Source organism: Oncorhynchus masou, chromosome 8 (genome assembly GCF_036934945.1).
Source record: "Oncorhynchus masou masou isolate Uvic2021 chromosome 8, UVic_Omas_1.1, whole genome shotgun sequence".
Taxonomy (NCBI): Eukaryota; Metazoa; Chordata; class Actinopteri; order Salmoniformes; family Salmonidae; genus Oncorhynchus; species Oncorhynchus masou.
This window is the reverse complement of record NC_088219.1, coordinates 13,776,551-13,793,075: the sequence shown is the minus strand read 5'-3', so window position 1 is coordinate 13,793,075 and position 16,525 is coordinate 13,776,551. Positions and strand designations below refer to the sequence as shown.

The following is a 16,525-nucleotide window of genomic DNA, read 5'->3' as shown; positions in this document are numbered from 1 at the left end:
ACGGCATGACGGATGGGTATCGTGCCACCATCGCTTCTATAACAAGTCACCTAGGGACCAGTCTGAGGGCCACCAGTCACGGTTCTCTCTTATCAGCATCCAACAATTAGCTAACAGAAAGCAACACAACGGAATGTTCCTAGGCAGAAAGTAACTCATGGAAAAGGCAGTCATCTATGACAAAAATACCTACTGTCATCATTAGAGAGAAGAAAACGACCACTTCTTGAGCAGGCAAACCGGTGTTTACTTATTAGAAACAGGTTAGATAACTTACTTTTTGATAATAAGAGAAGAGTATATTTGAAGGCCCTGAAGGCATGTTGTCCTCCATACTGACGTGATGTCTACTGTATCAGTTAGTGGGATGAATGTGGTAAGGAGTTAGGAGAGCATCAAATTCCAGCTGAGGAGAATTGCAGGTGCATTCTTAGAAAAAAAAGGTGCTATCTAGAACCTAAAAGGGTTTCCTTCCCACAAAGGGTTCTACATGGAACCCAAAAGGGTTCTACCTGTAACCGAAAGGGTTCTCCTATGGAGAACTGAAAGAACCCTTTTGGAACCCTTTTTTCTAAGAGTAGATCAGAGCCCTGGGTGGTCAAGGTGGGGTTCAATAGTTGATTTTGGGTCATTTCCTGTTTATGGATGCTCTTTTGGGAGTTTTTATTACATTGTGAAAACATAATCAAGAATGGAGGCATTGTAGTCTGCAATGTGATACAGGGAAAATACAACAAATGATGAAACGTTATCAGGAAAATGCTGCAAAGAACATATTGTACTGTATGTCAATCTTCATAAAAGCAACACTATAGTTCACCAGCTTTGTGTCTCTGCATGACATTTTATCACACTAGCTCAATATAGTATGGTCTGATTAAATTGTGGTCTACAGATGTAGGATCTTAATTTGAGGAGTTTAATCCTGCAGCAATAAGAAATTAGAATTATTGTGTGGATTATAAACATGTTTTTGTGTAGGGTTTGATACATTTTTGTTAGAGCAAATAAAGTCTGAAATGTTAAAGTGGAAATTGCAAACTTTAGAACCCTTTTTAAACCTTGAATACACAACAAGTTAGCATTTTCTGAAGTGCAGGAAATGTTCTTGCAACAACAGGGTCACCACATTAAGGTCCTACACCTGTATGTTTCCGTGTCAAAGCCCTGCCACAGACTTCCTTCTGGTGCCTGTACACTTTTTCAGTAGAAAAAAGACAGATGATGTAGCTGATGAATTCTGGAAACTTGATTGAAGCTTAAGTAGTGGAACTGACACTAACTGGAACTTTTTAGAAATGCTTAAAAAAAAATGTTTTACACAGGAACTTCTCATTTGCTTCAAGTTAATCAGTATCACCACAACGCATATTTATAGACAGCCTACTTTAAATTCAAAAGGATATACTATACTAAATGTTTGTTTTTACTAACTTTTAATTGTTAACATTGGATTAAGTGTTATTTATAATCTAATTATGTACAAAGTGTTATGTTTGTTCCTTATATAATTGTCACGTATTATCAAGGTGGGTGGAATCAGGCGCAGAGAGCAGATAGTGATACGACAGTTTATTCTCCGGCGCACAAAAAACACGGTCAACCCAACACACAGGGTGAACAATCCAACACAGGCTCAAAGACAGACCGGAGAATAAAACACAAGCACTACACCAACTGACATGAATACAAATAACAATCCCGCACAAAACAAGGGCGGGACAACCTACTACTGTTGGATCCTGCATTTTACATTATAGCCATTACCATATATATGATTGAATATTATCTGCTGTGGGCTTGTGGGGATGTATGTATGTGTTATGCAACATAGCTGACTTGAAACATGGTTAAAAGTATCAGGGCCATGGGACTTTCTCATGATGGAAAAATACAGAGAAGCATGAAGACAGGAACTGTTCAATGAGTTGGGAGGGGGCACTTTCCAAGCGGGGTGTTGCGAGAACAAGCGGTCTTTTGTTAGATAACAGGAGCCAGGTGCAAGATAACGGTATGGAGCATGAGAACCTGGATGTTCTTCACAAGCAAGTTACATCTCTCAACAGAAGCGCCAAGAGGCGGGGACCCGCCTGAGCGCCTGCAATAGACTGGACAAGTTTAAACCACGCCCAGTCTCTACTGTGATAGGCCAACAGACGGGTTGGAACTGTCTATCACAGTATAAAGAATACTGTTTTACATACGTCTTGTCAGTTCTCTGTTCTGCCCTGCGTGGTATTACAGTGAGCCCGTATATACGAAAGTTGCATTTGCCATTTATTACTTAGCTAATAAAAAATACATAGTATAAACTCATTGTTATATTTATCCTGATACCAGATTTGAATTTACGCAACTCTAACACTACATATATGGACGTTAATTAAACTAAAATACACACAGGTGAAACTAATAAGACAAAACCAACAGACAAACGAAAAAGGGATCGGTAGTGGCTAGTAGGACGGTGACGAAGACCGCCGAGCACCGCTCGAACAGGCAGGAGAGCCAACTTCGGCGGAAGTCGTGACAGTAATGACAAACCGGGGAATAGGTTTAACTACTTTTAATAAACATATACTTCAGCTTGACAACTCCATGTTTAGCCATGCAAGGCATTCTTTAACCAACTCCCGCGCACGCATATCCTGCTGAGTAACGTAGTCTAAATGTTATTAACACATAACAACACACAAAGCTTCTGTGTTTATCGCTTACCTACTGACTGTTAATGAACGTGCATAGTTAATTTACTTTATAGTTGTAGATTATTAATGGTCTGTACAATCCCCCTGTAATGTTCTTTCCTGTAGTTTGTCTTTCTGTGTTTTTCATAGATTTAAGGATGTGGCTAGTGGAACAGGAAATGTAACACCTACCATGGCTGTTTAAAAAAATGTTCATCTAAAGGGGATAAAAGAGGAAGTCACTGAGCAGCCATACACAAATACATTAGCGTATAGCTAGTTACGTTCATTCCCACTGTCATCCATTTTGACATGAAGATGGTTGGAAGCTGGTTGTTTCTCCTCATCTCTCTCCAAGGATATGAGGCTCCCTCCACCCCCAGTAAGATTGTCCTGTTGGAATAATGATGCTACACCTGTGCCATTTATTTTAATGTTAATTTATTCAACCTGTTTAAGACCTGGTGCTACAACAACACATCCGGCCAATGTGCCCTTAACCTTTGATACTGTTTTTAATCTTAGAGAATCTTTGTAGGATTTATTATAATTTTTTTACATGTATTTGTGTTAATAAAATTGATTATCTTATCATTTTATCGTGTGCTCATGTTGATGGATGGTTTCCGCTCAGTTGACATTTGTCTTGAATTTTTTTTCAATGTTCACAAAAGTGTTTCAGCAAATTATATATATCTTTTTTTTTCTCCAGTTATTAATAACTGTTTTAGACTGTGACATATAGTATTCTATGTTCAGGAAATATAATCGTTACATTTCAAAAACTCTCCATTTTTTGGTTGAACTATATTTATTGAATTGATGTACATCGACTTACCTGGTTTGTAAATGTAATTACATAATGCCAATTTAATTACCCTTCTGTTTCGTTGGGAGTCATCAAATAATTAACAAATTACACTTTATACCAGGTATTATAGCAATTTATTTGATCAAACTATTACATAACTTCCTAGAAACACAAAATAATCTGAAAAGTAAAGTTTCATGTGCCATTTCTATTGCTGATGCGACACCAAAAGTCCCCTGCTAGTCTGAGATTGACGTCAACTACTTTGTGGTTTCCTGTAACATGGCCATCCATCTTGTCTCATACATTCACATACTGATAAAATGATTCATTTAATTCAATGTGATGGTGGAAAAGTACTCTAGTCATGATATACATGAAGGTATAGACCCTTAATATATATTATCTGATTTGTCTCTTAAAACACTGTAAACGCCCAATGTAATTATGCAACTCATTTTGATATCATAACACAGCTCCCCTTTAAAAGATATTAGAAACAGATTTTCAACTTTTGTTCAATTTTTTCAGATGTAAACTGCCTGATCATTAATCTGGATTATGTCAACTGCATCTGGAGTGAACAGAGGATCCCAGAGGTCAACTTCACCTTTTTCAGCAGCAGGTTAGTGCAATGTGATGGGTGTTGAGGTCTTTGCCCAAAATGCTTGCCAAGTATTTGGTCCCATATTCCTAGCACTCAATGACCACATCAACCTTGTGACTCTACAAACTCTTTGAATGCATTTGCATTTGGTTTTGGTTGTATTTCAGATTATATTTAGCCCAATAGGAACTGAATGGTGAATAATGTATTATGTCATTTTGGAGTAACTTTTATTGTTATAAAGAAATTAAGATGTTCCCGAACACTTCTACATTCATGTGGATACTATAATGATTATGGATAATCATGAATCCTGAAAAATGATGAGTGAGAAGGTTGCAGAGGCACAAAGATCATACCCCCTAACAATGCTAACCTCCCCTGTTATTGGTAATGGTGAGAGGTTAGTATGTTTTGTTGTATCTTTTATAACCTCCTCAGTCATCGCTATTCATGATTTATTTTCTTAATCATGGCATTATCAGGATTAATTTAGAAGTGTTCAGAAACATCTTATCACAGAAAGAAAATTACTCCAGTCATCATTCACCATTCAGTTGCTATTAGGCAAAATTTAACTCAACACAACCAAAACAAACTGCAAATGCATCCAACAAGTTTGTCACTTTTGACTACTATAATACATAAGTTAGTTTGCACAAATACTTAAGACTTCTTCAAATGGGGGGGACTAGATACATAAAATGCTTTAATTTCTAATGTCACGGTTTTCTGTAGGCGAAAGAGAGTCGGACCAAAATGCGGCGTGGCTATTACGATCCATGTTTAATAAAACAGAAGTAAACACGAATCAAATACAAAACAAACAATACATGAAAACCGAAACAGCCTCATACTGGTGTAAACTTGCACACGACAGACATAAGGACAAAACCCAACACCAAACAGGCTACCTAAATATGCTTCCCAATCAGAGACAATGACTAACACCTGCCTCTGATTGAGAACCATTTCAGGCCAAACATAGAAACAGACAAACTAGACACACAAAATAGAATGCCAATTCAGATCACACCCTGACCAAACAAAACATAGAAACATACAAAGAAAACTATGGTCAGGGTGTGACATCTAAACTGTAAAATACATACATTATGTTTGAAAATACCCTTGAATAAAAATTGACATTCTGTACTGTTGCCTCATAGGAAACATCTCAAATCCAAAATATTGGAGTATAGAACCCAAAACATTTATAATCGCTTCACTGTCCGAATACAAACAGGGGGGGATTGTATCTCTGTCAAATCTTGAATATCCGTACTTGGGTACTAATTCTCATCCATCAATTTCACAGGTTCATCAAAGGTAATATGGAGGAGTGCACAACATATCTCCAGGAGAAGAGTTATGCTGTGGGATGTAGACTGTCCTATGACAAGTCTGACAGGTTTAGAACACTGACAACCAAGCTGGTCCATCAGAACAACAGTAATGTGCAGAACCATAACCTGAAAAGCATGGGTAGGTTATTTTTCTCAATCAAATCAGAACCTTACATACAGAACAGCATGTAACATGAAGAGCAATAGTCATCTTTAGGTTTTTTAACTTGTGTTTTTCCTATTTCAATCTTCATTTGATGTGTCGTTAACATTTGACCCTCCTTAACGCTTTTTCTAGTGAAGCTTTACCCTCCTGTCAACCTGTCAGTTGAGATGAACAAAGACCCAGAGCTGAATCTGTACTGGAACAACAGCAAGAACACCTTATGCATTGAGAGTGAAGTTCGCTACAGAATAAACAGCGACAAGTGGAAGGTGGGCATGGGTCAGGACTCAGGAGCTGGACCACTGTTTGGACACTGTAGCCTACTGGTCATTTTTCAACAAAATGCTGGACAAATCTTTGAAAGAACTCTCTCTCTCCTCCACTCTCTTTGTTCCTTTCTTCAGACTTCTACTCCAAGCAAGGAACAGAAGTATGCTGTGGCTTTCCCGTTAAAGAGCAGTCGGTATGAGTTTCAAGTGAGAGCACGAGTAAACGACATGTGTGGAGAGTCCAAGTTCTGGAGTGAATGGAGTCAGCCCATTCAATGGGATTCCATGAAGGGAAATAACATCACAGGTAATTACATACAACATCTCTGCTTTGCTTTATGGTTATAAAGTAGTGCTCAGACTTCTGTCAGGACTTTGTTATGTCAACCTTTCTCTTTGGCCTAGACATATCTGGCAGCTCAATGTCTGTGTGGAAGCCAGTACTGTCATTAGTGGGTACCATGACACTCTTCATATTGGCCTGCATGCTGGTCTACAGGGAAAGGTGGGTTTGCCAACAGAAGTTAACACCACACTTAGGCCCCAAATAAAGACTAAAATCAAGGGGTATCGTTTACATTTTTTTTTAATCAGTCTCCTCCATTCTTCCTCTGAAAAAAAGTGATCCTCTGATTCTGAACTGACCCTATCTCTTTGTAGAGAACGACTGAGATTCATCCTCATTCCCATTGTGCCTAATCCAGGAAAGAACCTAGATGAGAATGTAGAGGTAATATTTATCCCTGGTTCCATGCATTGCACTTCATTATAATCTTTGTTTCTCTATTACTGTTATCTACAGTGTAAATCCCATCTTATATCTCACATATTACATGTAACCTTTACATTTAAAGGCCTGGCGTCAAATCTCCAAGGACATTTGCTTCCAGTCTAACTTCACTGAGCTTGCCTGTCCTGTTCGTGAGTACAGTCTGGTTCCCCAAACTGGCAGCGTCAGTGAATCTGAGAGCAACCTCTCCATTACAACAGACCAGTCAGATCTCCTGTCCATGTGTTCCTCCTCAGCTTCCACTTTTCCTGTCACAAGTGAAAATGAACAAGCTGGTATTGAATGAGACTTACAATGGCTGCATTCTAATTACCCTTCTCCCCTAGGTGTGCACTTGCTTGCTCCCCCTCATTGATAATACGTATTAGATGGGTGTATGCATGGGCTAAAGGGAGTTTCTATCATATTTTTTGTTGTTGAATTTTAACATATGAATATCCTTAATATTACGGCGCCCAATCCGTAATAAATGCAAGCATTTTTGTTTGATTTTCAACCATTTGTACGATTTTTAAATGCATCGATTTTTGAGAGAGAATAAAACATAAAATGCACTGAACATTGCAATAATGACATACCCTCCTATTGTGAGAAAAAACGCTGTTAATTACACAAACTGACCACATACAATATAGTGTAGCATTATGAGCTAGGCTACTTATGAGCGTGCATGTCTAAAATGGTTCTAATAATGTCATTGAAAAAAAAGTCATCTATGCATAAACAAGCTAATGAAAAAATTATCTTAACACAGGGTTAAACATAGTTGGAATTGATTGAGTGTTCAGCTGACAGTTTTAATATTATAAACAATCCCTTGTGAAATTTAAATTGTACTATTGCACACTGTATCTCGTTGGAATAGAGGGAGCATCTGAAATGTTGAATATTAGCCTATACCTTCATTAAAATGGTATTTTAAAGGAGCTTGTATTTAAATGTATTAGGGATACCTACTGCTCTTCCTGGGGTCCAAACACATTAAGGCACTTACATTACATATAAAACAAATTATAAAATAGTACAAAAGATAAAACAGTACATCATACAACATAATTACACCACTGCATATCTACAATACAAAATGTATAATACCACCATACAACAATATTACAATGTACATGTGTGGAGAGTGAGTGTACTAGTGCTTGTGTGCCTATGCCTGTGTCTGTACCTTTGTGTATATTTCTTCACAGTCCCCGCTGTTCCATAAGGTATATTTTAATCTGTTTAAAAAAAATCTGATTGTAATAGTATTTTCTTTAAAATGTTGTTTCCAAGCGGGGGTTACTGCTATAAAAATTACTATAGACTATTGGCCTATTTCCTCTTAAATAAATATGATAAACGTTGCTTCCTAATGTTGCATGATATCCTGTAATCCTACCAGTGGCGACCTGTCATTCAGGGCAGGTGCCCCACCTGTTTTAAGTCATATCAGTTTGCAAACAATGTAAAAAAAAAAACATAGTCATTGAGATAATAAAGCTGCAGACAAACATGGTCTCTTTTTTTGCTTTCTTGAGTAACATGCTGACCACACCGCTCGCGTCACGTGCGCAAGCTTTGCGGAATAATTTTACACATACAAGTTATTCAATCATTGAACCCACACTGCTTGCGCGAGTCAACGAGTGTCTGTGTAGCCAGGTGATAAAATAGAACTTGGTTCTACTTGTGACACTTGATGCGCTGCAAGTCCTACCGCTCCCATCTCCTCATTGATTTTTAGGAGCATATACCCACATGGGTGATTGAAAGATGAACTGAGGTCCACATTCCAGTCCAGTTGGTGATGACAATGCACTTTAAAGTTGCTTGCTAACCGCAATATAAAGTCCAAAGAAGAAGAAGAGCCCTGAAGGAGGGGAGATGACTAGAAATGAACTCGGTTTATCTGAGGATTAATTGTCAGAGTAGAGGACCTTGTGCATTTCAGGTAAAATAACAACCCAATGTTTATTAGCCAGCCAGCAACAACAAGCTAGCTAGCTAAATTGCCATAAATGTTTAATGCTTTTTGACCTGTTCCCAAATGAATTGGCCCAAACTATCATGGGCCAAACACTAAGGCAGTCCTGAAGAGGGCGCGACAAAGCCTATTCCCCCTCAGGAGTCTGAAAAGATTTGGCATTGGTCCTCAGATCCTCAAAAGGTTCTTCAGCTGTACCATCGAGAGCATCCTGACTGGTTGCATCACTGCCTGGTATGGCAACTGCTTGGCCTCAGACCACAAGGCACTACGGAGTGTAGTGCGTACGGCCCAGTACATCACTGGGGCCAAGCTTCCTGCAATCCAGGACCTCTATATCAGGCGGTGTCAGAGGAAGGCCCTAAAAATTGTCAAAGACTCCAGCCACCCTCCTCATAGAATGTTTTCTCTGCTACCGCACGGCAAGCGATACCGGAGCGCCAAGTCGAGATCCAAAAGGCTTCTCAATAGCTTCTACCCTCAAGCCATAATACTCCTAAACAGCTAATCAAAGGGATACCCAGACATCTCTTTTACACTGCTGCAACTCTCTGTTTATAATCTATAAGTAGTCACTTTAACTCTACCTACATGTACATATTATCTCAATTATCTCGACTAACCGGTGCCCCCCGGCACATTGACTCTGTATAGGTACCCCCTGTATATAGCCTTGCTTGTTATTTTACTGCTGCTGTTTAATTATTTGTTATTTTCTATTTACTTTTTTTTACTTATCCATTTTTTTCTTAACTCTCTTAAAATGCTTAACTTCTTAAAGCATTGTTTGTTAGGGGCTTGTAAGTAAGCATTTCACTGTAAGGTCTACACCTGTTGTATTTGGCACGTGACAAATACAATTTGATTTGACTTACTGTGACATTTTTATTATTTTATTTAACCTTTATTTAACTAGGCAAGTCAGTTAAGAACAATTTCTTATTTACAATGACGGCCTACCGAAAGGCAAAAGGCTTCCTGCGGGGATGGGTGATTCAAAATAAAAATATAGTGCAATACACACATCACAACAAGAGAGACACCACAACACTACATAAAGAGAGACCTAAGACAACAACATAGCATGGCAGCAACACATGACAACACAGCATGGTCGCAACACCACATGACAACATGGCAGCAGCACAAAACATGGTACAAACCTTTATTGGGCACAGACAACAGCACAAAGGCAAGAAGGTAGAGACAACACATCACGTGAATCAGCCAAGAAATGCTTACTTACAAGCCCTTAACCAACAATGCAGTTTTAAAAAATAGAGTTATATAAGCAATTGTTATAATTGGCTAATTCCTCTGTTAGCTTATTTTACACCTATATATGAATAGATCTATGTTTGAATTGTGCCTCGTGTGTTCAAAATAATATCACATTTGATCCCTGCTTTCTTTAGCCCCCCCAGGAGTGAGTTTATCTGACAAATAACAAACTTCAACTGAAAACACTGCATGACATGTACAGTATGTTTGTCTAACGTTTGAGGCGTTTGAATCTATTTTATGACATTTCCAGAATGGACGTATTCATCACTGATCGCATTTGATACTGTGGCACGTTCAGTCAGTGTGGGGATTCGATTAATTCTCCGGGCACTCCCGGGTTAGCGTTGATTGCGTTCGTTTTTGAACCCGTTTAGGCCGACACCGAAAGGTTAAGCACGTGGAGTAATTTGTAGGATTCGGTGTTTTCACATGCAAAATGTATTGCTCTTTTTTTAAAGTCTTTATCTACCTTCCCAATGAAAACTAGTTGTAACATTTGAGCATATATTTTAAGGAAAGGAGATATTGTATGTTTTTGAACGATACATATTGTTGCCTTGTTGGTAAAACATGACCGACTGGCGCAGATTACTGTTCCATTTGAGAGGGCGCCCCTCGACACCGCTTTTACCCATTTTACGTCATGGGCCATAGCCCCGGTGCACTTAATCGAACTCCCTCAGTGTGGCTGGGTGTGTGTAGCGAGAGAGGGCACAGGGTGGCCCTCTAAATCAGGGTAGATTCATTTACATTTGCATACCACATCAAATTAATGAAAGGGGAGATCTAATAATTATTTCTCAGTATTGAGTGTTCTGACGTGAACTCACTGGGTTGTCGGATAAGGAAAATGTCAGATCCCACAGTGGCTGATACTCGCCGGTTAAATTCAAAGCCTCAGGACCTGACGGATGCTTATGGTCCCCCCAGCAATTTTCTTGAAATTGACGTTTATGACCCACAAACTGTTGGAGTCGGGCGGAACCGTTTCACAACTTACGAAGTCCGTATGCGGGTAGGTTGCTGAAGATGGATATCTGTCGTTACATATCTAGCTAAACCTACAAACATTTTCAGCTAGCTAATTAGTTATAGCTTACGAACGTTAGGTGGATGAAAATCGAGGCCCAGGATTTAGTCCGGCCTACTCACTGAGGTATTAAGAACGGGCCTACTAGCTAGCTAACCTAGCATTGTCAGCTAGGGAAGTTATTAAAATACCCTTGGAGGTAACGTTAACTTTCTAGCCCTTTTAGGCTAACAGGGTTAGCTAACGTTAGTTATATACTTGTTGGCTGTCTCTTGACGAGAATATTCTTGTTTCTGCTTTTATTAAATGCAGACAAACCTGCCGATTTTTAAGTTAAAGGATTCCATTGTGCGAAGAAGATACAGTGACTTTGAGTGGTTGAAGAATGAGTTGGAGCGAGACAGCAAGGTGAGTGAAATATTATCTATTTGTTTTGGGGTAAAATGTATTTTGGGTAGGATCTATATTGATGGACTATAATAAATACTGTATCTACATATCATTACAGTAGGGTTTTTCTCAATGGTGACGTCTACACAAGTTGCTTATTACATTACTAATGTCATTAGTTGGAGAAATAATAATGTAATTAGTCATGGTTAAATTAATCAGCTATTTTAAAGGCTATGGACTAAGTACATTGCTATTGATTTATTCCAGATTGTAGTGCCGCCCTTGCCTGGGAAGGCATTGAAGAGACAGCTACCTTTCCGTGGGGATGAAGGCATTTTTGAAGAGGCTTTTATCGAAGAGCGACGTGTGGGTCTAGAGCAGTTCATCAACAGGTGGGTCTTAACTTATTAAACATTAGAGGATCATCTTGAGACAACCGATGCCAGGAGAAAACATACATTTTGAGCTAACCAAGATCAACCTTTTTGTAATAATGTGAAGTAAGCTGAAACAATGTTGTGGTGACAGATTTGGAATTGGCTTCTGCTGGTGTGGATAACTAAAAGTCATATTTTTAGACACCATTTTTGAAATGCACAGTTGGCAAGATGTTTAAATGCATATATTTTTTTATAAATTCATGTCTTTCTCTTTTTTTCTAGAATTGCAGGTCATCCTCTCGCTCAAAACGAGCGCTGTCTTCACATGTTTTTGCAGGACGAGAGCCTTGACCGTAACTACATTCCCGGAAAGGTACGGCCAGTGGGTTTGACAATGGGCTGTGGAAATGACTGCTTTCTGCTCTTCTACTTGCTCTGTTCCCCTTCTCTCATTTGTTATTTTTCCACTGAGCTCTTTGTTATTCAAACTAGTGCAATACTGTAATTTCTGGACTATTAAGCGCACCTGAATATAAGCCGCACCCACTGAATTAAAAAAAAAAAAGTATTTTGTACATAAATAAGCCGCACATGTCTATAAGCCGCAGGTGCCTACCAGTACATTGAAACAAATTAACTTTACACAGCCTTTAAACAAAACACGGCTTGTAACAAAAATAAATAGGCTTTTAAACGAAACACGGCTTGTAAAAAAAATAAATAATTGCAGTAAACAGTAGCCTACCAAGAAAGTCATTGGTCACTATCTTCCTCCTGTCCACTGAAGTCATCTCCTTCGGTGTCGGAATTGAATAGCCTCAGTTGAAACACCTCGGCCGTCTGCTCTCTGTGTGTTGACCCAGTCTACAAGCTCATTTTCTAGTTTGGGCCATCTGCTTTTCTTCCCTCTGAAAGATTTTGTTGTATTTTTGCACTGAGTCAGTTCCTCACGCTGCTGTTTCCAACATCTTATCATTGACTCATTAAGGCCAAGCTCCCGTGCAGCAGCTTTATTTCCTTTTCCAACAGCCAGATTGATCGCCTTCAACTTGAAAACTGCATCATATGCATTTCTCCGTGTCTTTGCCATGATGAGGGTGACAAAATGACTACCGTAATCCATAATGATGGAAAGTTTGAGCGCGCTCGATTTACGTCACATTATGTGACGGTGCTCAGTTTTTTGACGGCATGAATCTTGTGAAAGCGGGAAAAATCCATAGATTAGCCGCGTCATTGTATAAGCCGCGAGGTTCAAAGCGTGGGAAAAAAGTAGCGGCTTATAGTCTGGAAATTACGGTACTTGGTTTTATTTCATATGTTGTGTATATACTACTGTGTATGGTAAATTGAGTGGTGTGTTTACTGATTCTATTTATTCTCTTTTTATACAGGTATGAAGTAAGTTTGACTGTTTATTTACTTTTTAAACACTAAAATCTTTTGGAAGTCAGATGATAGCATGGCCACAAAATCTTGTGATGTTAGTGACAGTTCACATAGCTAATATATCTGTGCTGCTTAATTAGTATAAAATAAAATAAATCTGACCTGACTTTACACAATGTGTGGAACATCTCTTTCACTAATGGAAAGATGATATCTGATCATATGTGGCACAATTGTTTGGGATCCCAGATCCAGTGATCCAGAGGCGAGATGTGCATAGCACCGGCCAGAACCCGTCTGATTTATCACCTCGTCCCGATAAAGCATACAGAGCCCTATCCCCGTCGCAGCCGCAACCACCTCTGACAGCTGCCTCTGTCTCTCTAATGCCTTGTAATGTATATACATGTATATTCTTCTAGATACAACAACAAAACCGGTTCACGGCCCTCCCCAGCCCTATAATGTGTGTGTAGCTAAGCACACTAAATGGGGTGTGTTACAGGGAAGTTAGTACATAGTTGCAGATTTACAAATAAACAGAAATGAGATTTTCTTTAAAAAAATATGTATCTGACTGAATTTTCCCCCTAAAAAAAGCATTGCATTTGACACTGTAGTTGAGTCCACCTCTGTATCAATTCCAGCTATGCCTCATCTGCCCAACCTCCCAGCTACATTTGTTTCACTTGTCTTTGTCCCTCCCTCAATAAATGATTTTCTTCAATGATTTAATCCACAAATCACAATCTCTCTCTAATGATCTTCATCCATAGAAGACTGGCTGTGTCTACGTGTAAAGTATATATGATAACCTAATAGAAAATACATAGCTGTTTGAGAGGAAATTGTTATACTCTCTCTGCCCAGCATAGCCTAAAGGATTATATGTTCATGGTTCTGTCATTCCAGTTAATGGGTTACCCATTTTTTTTCACACATCAATAATGAAAAAATACCTATTTCTGTCATTCCTTCTGGAGATGTTTCACTTTTTTAATAGTCTGATTTCATACCTTTAAGTTTTCAATCATAATGTATCTCTGTCCCTTGTTACCCACAGTAACCAAAATTGTTTCTCCAATTGTATGATTAAAATCTCTGGATATCAGTAAACAATGGTACCTTCCAAAGTTAAGCAAAATGTAGCATCATTGGAAAAAGGTTTTTTAAAGGGAGATCTTCCCATACTTTTCCTCTAACATGACATTCCATGTTTCTTTGCATTTTCCATTGAAATAAGAATTTGTGGCTTTCCAACATGCTCATGCAGTTAGATTTTTCTATTATGATTACTTTTTATTATCAGATTTTTTTTGTAACTTTGTTTGCCTTGAATTGTTCATTATCAGTCTTTGCATCGTCTTCAGTCTGTTTATGGGAATGTAATGTCAGGTAATCAAACCACTGTGAAAACAAGGGGCTGATGAATAATCCACACATTTTTATTGATAAAGAAGCTTTTGGCATGAAGTTTATTGACCTAAAGTATTTCTTGAATGCCTTTTTTGTCGTATGTATTTTGTCTTCATTATTATCATGTACATTTAATCTCCGTTTTCAGAAGAGCTGCCTTGTTTGTACCATAAATAAAATTCCCTCTACCTGTAGGGCTATGTCCAGTTGTCTCTTTTAAATGGTCTGTTCAAATTCATGTCGGGATATGTGTTTCCTAATGCATCTTGTACCGGACCATACTGTTTATTTCCTGAATTTGATTTTTAACTAGAATGTCATTTCTTAGGTGGCCTCGTAGGTGTCCAGCTGATTCCGGAAGTAGAATAGTCCCTGTTGCTCCAAGAGATTAGTTTATGGAAACATAGTTCTTAGTCGAAAGCAAGTCATATTCTAATAAACCATCTATTTTCCCTTTATAAGCATTTTCCAGCAATCATAATCTGTGTTAAAATGTAAACTCTTGGTATAACTAATAACTTCAAAAATAGGTCAACATGGTTATATAAGATTACACTCCATGGACAACCAAAGTACTGAGTGCTGTAGTTTGGTGGATGGATGAATGGGGTTACTTGCTCTGTTAAACTTTAATTTCTTAGTAGCATACTCTAGGAATTTGCGGGATTAACAGGGGGAAGGAAAGTGTAGTCAAGGGGATTAAACTTCTCCCCAAAATACCTGACCTGTATGGTTCATGGCTCACAAATCTAATTAAAGTTGACTGTAATACAACACATTGTATATGGGAAGCCATATGTCATACATATAGTGACACCACAGAACAATGAGACAGATATTTCACCGGATGTATCAATGTGAAGCATCCGCTTGGTGTTTCCATTCACTACCAAATATGGAAGCCATGTGTCCGGCAGTGGGAGAAGCTGGAACGAGATTCATTTTGGCTGACATTCTGCACATTTTCTCATCGATGAAACATTTGATCTCAATACTGTTTTCTGTTCCCAAAACTAGAATCTGTTATGACCAGAGTGGATTAAGATAATTAGACTTTACCTTTTGCTAAATTAAAAAAAATGTTATTGTTTCGAAAGAGTACAAAGGTGAATTGAGTTATTGCAACTGCACACTTCACAGAGTAGGCATTCCCTAACGTAAATATGCAAATATTTGCTAAAATTCGCCAATAGGATATCGTAAACTTGTGCTTGGCTCTGCCCACCGCCTTGCTTGTTCTGCCGACATGACTCATTTATTTCTATTTGGTTTAGTTCTAAAGATATTTAGTGACACCATCAGTATTTCCTCATTAAAATGGTCATTGCACCTCTAACACTCCACACAAGAGCATTGGGGGCGGAGATGAATAACATTGTTTCTTCTATTAATCTGGGTGATAAAGCTACAGAGGATATCGTGGAAAGTCCTTGGTGCCAGGCCAGTGGCTGGAGTGAAAGATCTTGAAAAGAGAATGACCCTCTCTTTCCATACTTGGGTAAGCCTCTTTTGGGGAAGGCAGGCTGCTGCCTGAACCAGTATCTGGATATGATGAGTTCTCATCTCTCAATTCAATTTAAAGGGTTTTATTGGCATGGGAAACATATGTTTACATTACCAAAGCAAGTGAAATAGCTAATAAACAAAAGTGAAATAAACAATTAAAAATTAACAGTAAACATTACATTTACAAAAGAATAAAGACATTTCAAATGTCATGTTATGTATACATACAGTGTTGTAATGATGTGCAAATTGTTAAAGTACGAAAGGGGGAAGAAAAAAAAACATAAATGAAGGTTGTATTTACAATGGTGTTTGTTCTTCACTGGTTGCCCTTTTCGTGTGGCAACAGGTCACACATTTTGCTGCTGTGATTGCACACTGTGGTATTTCACCCAATAGATAGTTTAGCAAAATTTGATTTATTTTCAAATTATTTGTGGGTTTGTGTAATCTCTCTCACACACACACACACACACACA

The 16,525-nt window shown here is 38.4% G+C and overlaps 2 protein-coding genes across 3 annotated transcripts; both read left to right on the top strand.

Annotated features, from left to right (window-relative positions):
• The first annotated feature begins 2,850 nt into the window (after positions 1 to 2,850).
• Positions 2,851 to 8,180, top strand: LOC135544135 (cytokine receptor common subunit gamma-like). The gene is made up of 8 exons (XM_064971540.1): positions 2,851 to 3,069; positions 4,030 to 4,123; positions 5,424 to 5,590; positions 5,750 to 5,886; positions 6,022 to 6,193; positions 6,292 to 6,391; positions 6,547 to 6,616; positions 6,741 to 8,180. The coding sequence occupies exons 1-8, from the start codon at positions 3,000 to 3,002 to the stop codon at positions 6,960 to 6,962; spliced, it is 1,032 nt and encodes a 343-aa protein (XP_064827612.1). The 5' UTR covers positions 2,851 to 2,999; the 3' UTR covers positions 6,963 to 8,180.
• A 2,410-nt stretch (positions 8,181 to 10,590) lies between these two features.
• LOC135544134 (sorting nexin-12-like) lies at positions 10,591 to 14,734 on the top strand. Of its 2 annotated transcripts, none has more exons than XM_064971538.1 (5): positions 10,591 to 10,947; positions 11,275 to 11,370; positions 11,623 to 11,747; positions 12,018 to 12,108; positions 13,374 to 14,734. In XM_064971538.1, exons 1-5 carry the CDS (start codon positions 10,783 to 10,785, stop codon positions 13,380 to 13,382), a joined length of 486 nt encoding a protein of 161 aa, XP_064827610.1. In that variant the 5' UTR covers positions 10,591 to 10,782; the 3' UTR covers positions 13,383 to 14,734. The 2 variants fall into 2 exon arrangements, with proteins under 2 accessions (XP_064827610.1, XP_064827611.1); XM_064971539.1 differs by having other exon boundaries at positions 13,130 to 14,734.
• Positions 14,735 to 16,525: the final 1,791 nt, after the last annotated feature.

What these genes read in the sequence shown, in the direction of transcription:
- LOC135544134 (XM_064971538.1), top strand. Translation starts at nt 10,783, where the DNA reads ATGTCAGATCCCACAGTGGCTGATACTCGCCGGTTAAATTCAAAGCCT. An exon ending in CTTACGAAGTCCGTATGCGG is followed by an intron (nt 10,948 to 11,274) that starts GTAGGTTGCTGA and finishes TATTAAATGCAG; the next exon opens with ACAAACCTGCCGATTTTTAA. An exon ending in CTAGAGCAGTTCATCAACAG is followed by an intron (nt 11,748 to 12,017) that starts GTGGGTCTTAAC and finishes CTTTTTTTCTAG; the next exon opens with AATTGCAGGTCATCCTCTCG.
- LOC135544135 (XM_064971540.1), top strand. Translation starts at nt 3,000, where the DNA reads ATGAAGATGGTTGGAAGCTGGTTGTTTCTCCTCATCTCTCTCCAAGGA. An exon ending in TTCACCTTTTTCAGCAGCAG is followed by an intron (nt 4,124 to 5,423) that starts GTTAGTGCAATG and finishes TCAATTTCACAG; the next exon opens with GTTCATCAAAGGTAATATGG. An exon ending in TAAACAGCGACAAGTGGAAG is followed by an intron (nt 5,887 to 6,021) that starts GTGGGCATGGGT and finishes TCCTTTCTTCAG; the next exon opens with ACTTCTACTCCAAGCAAGGA.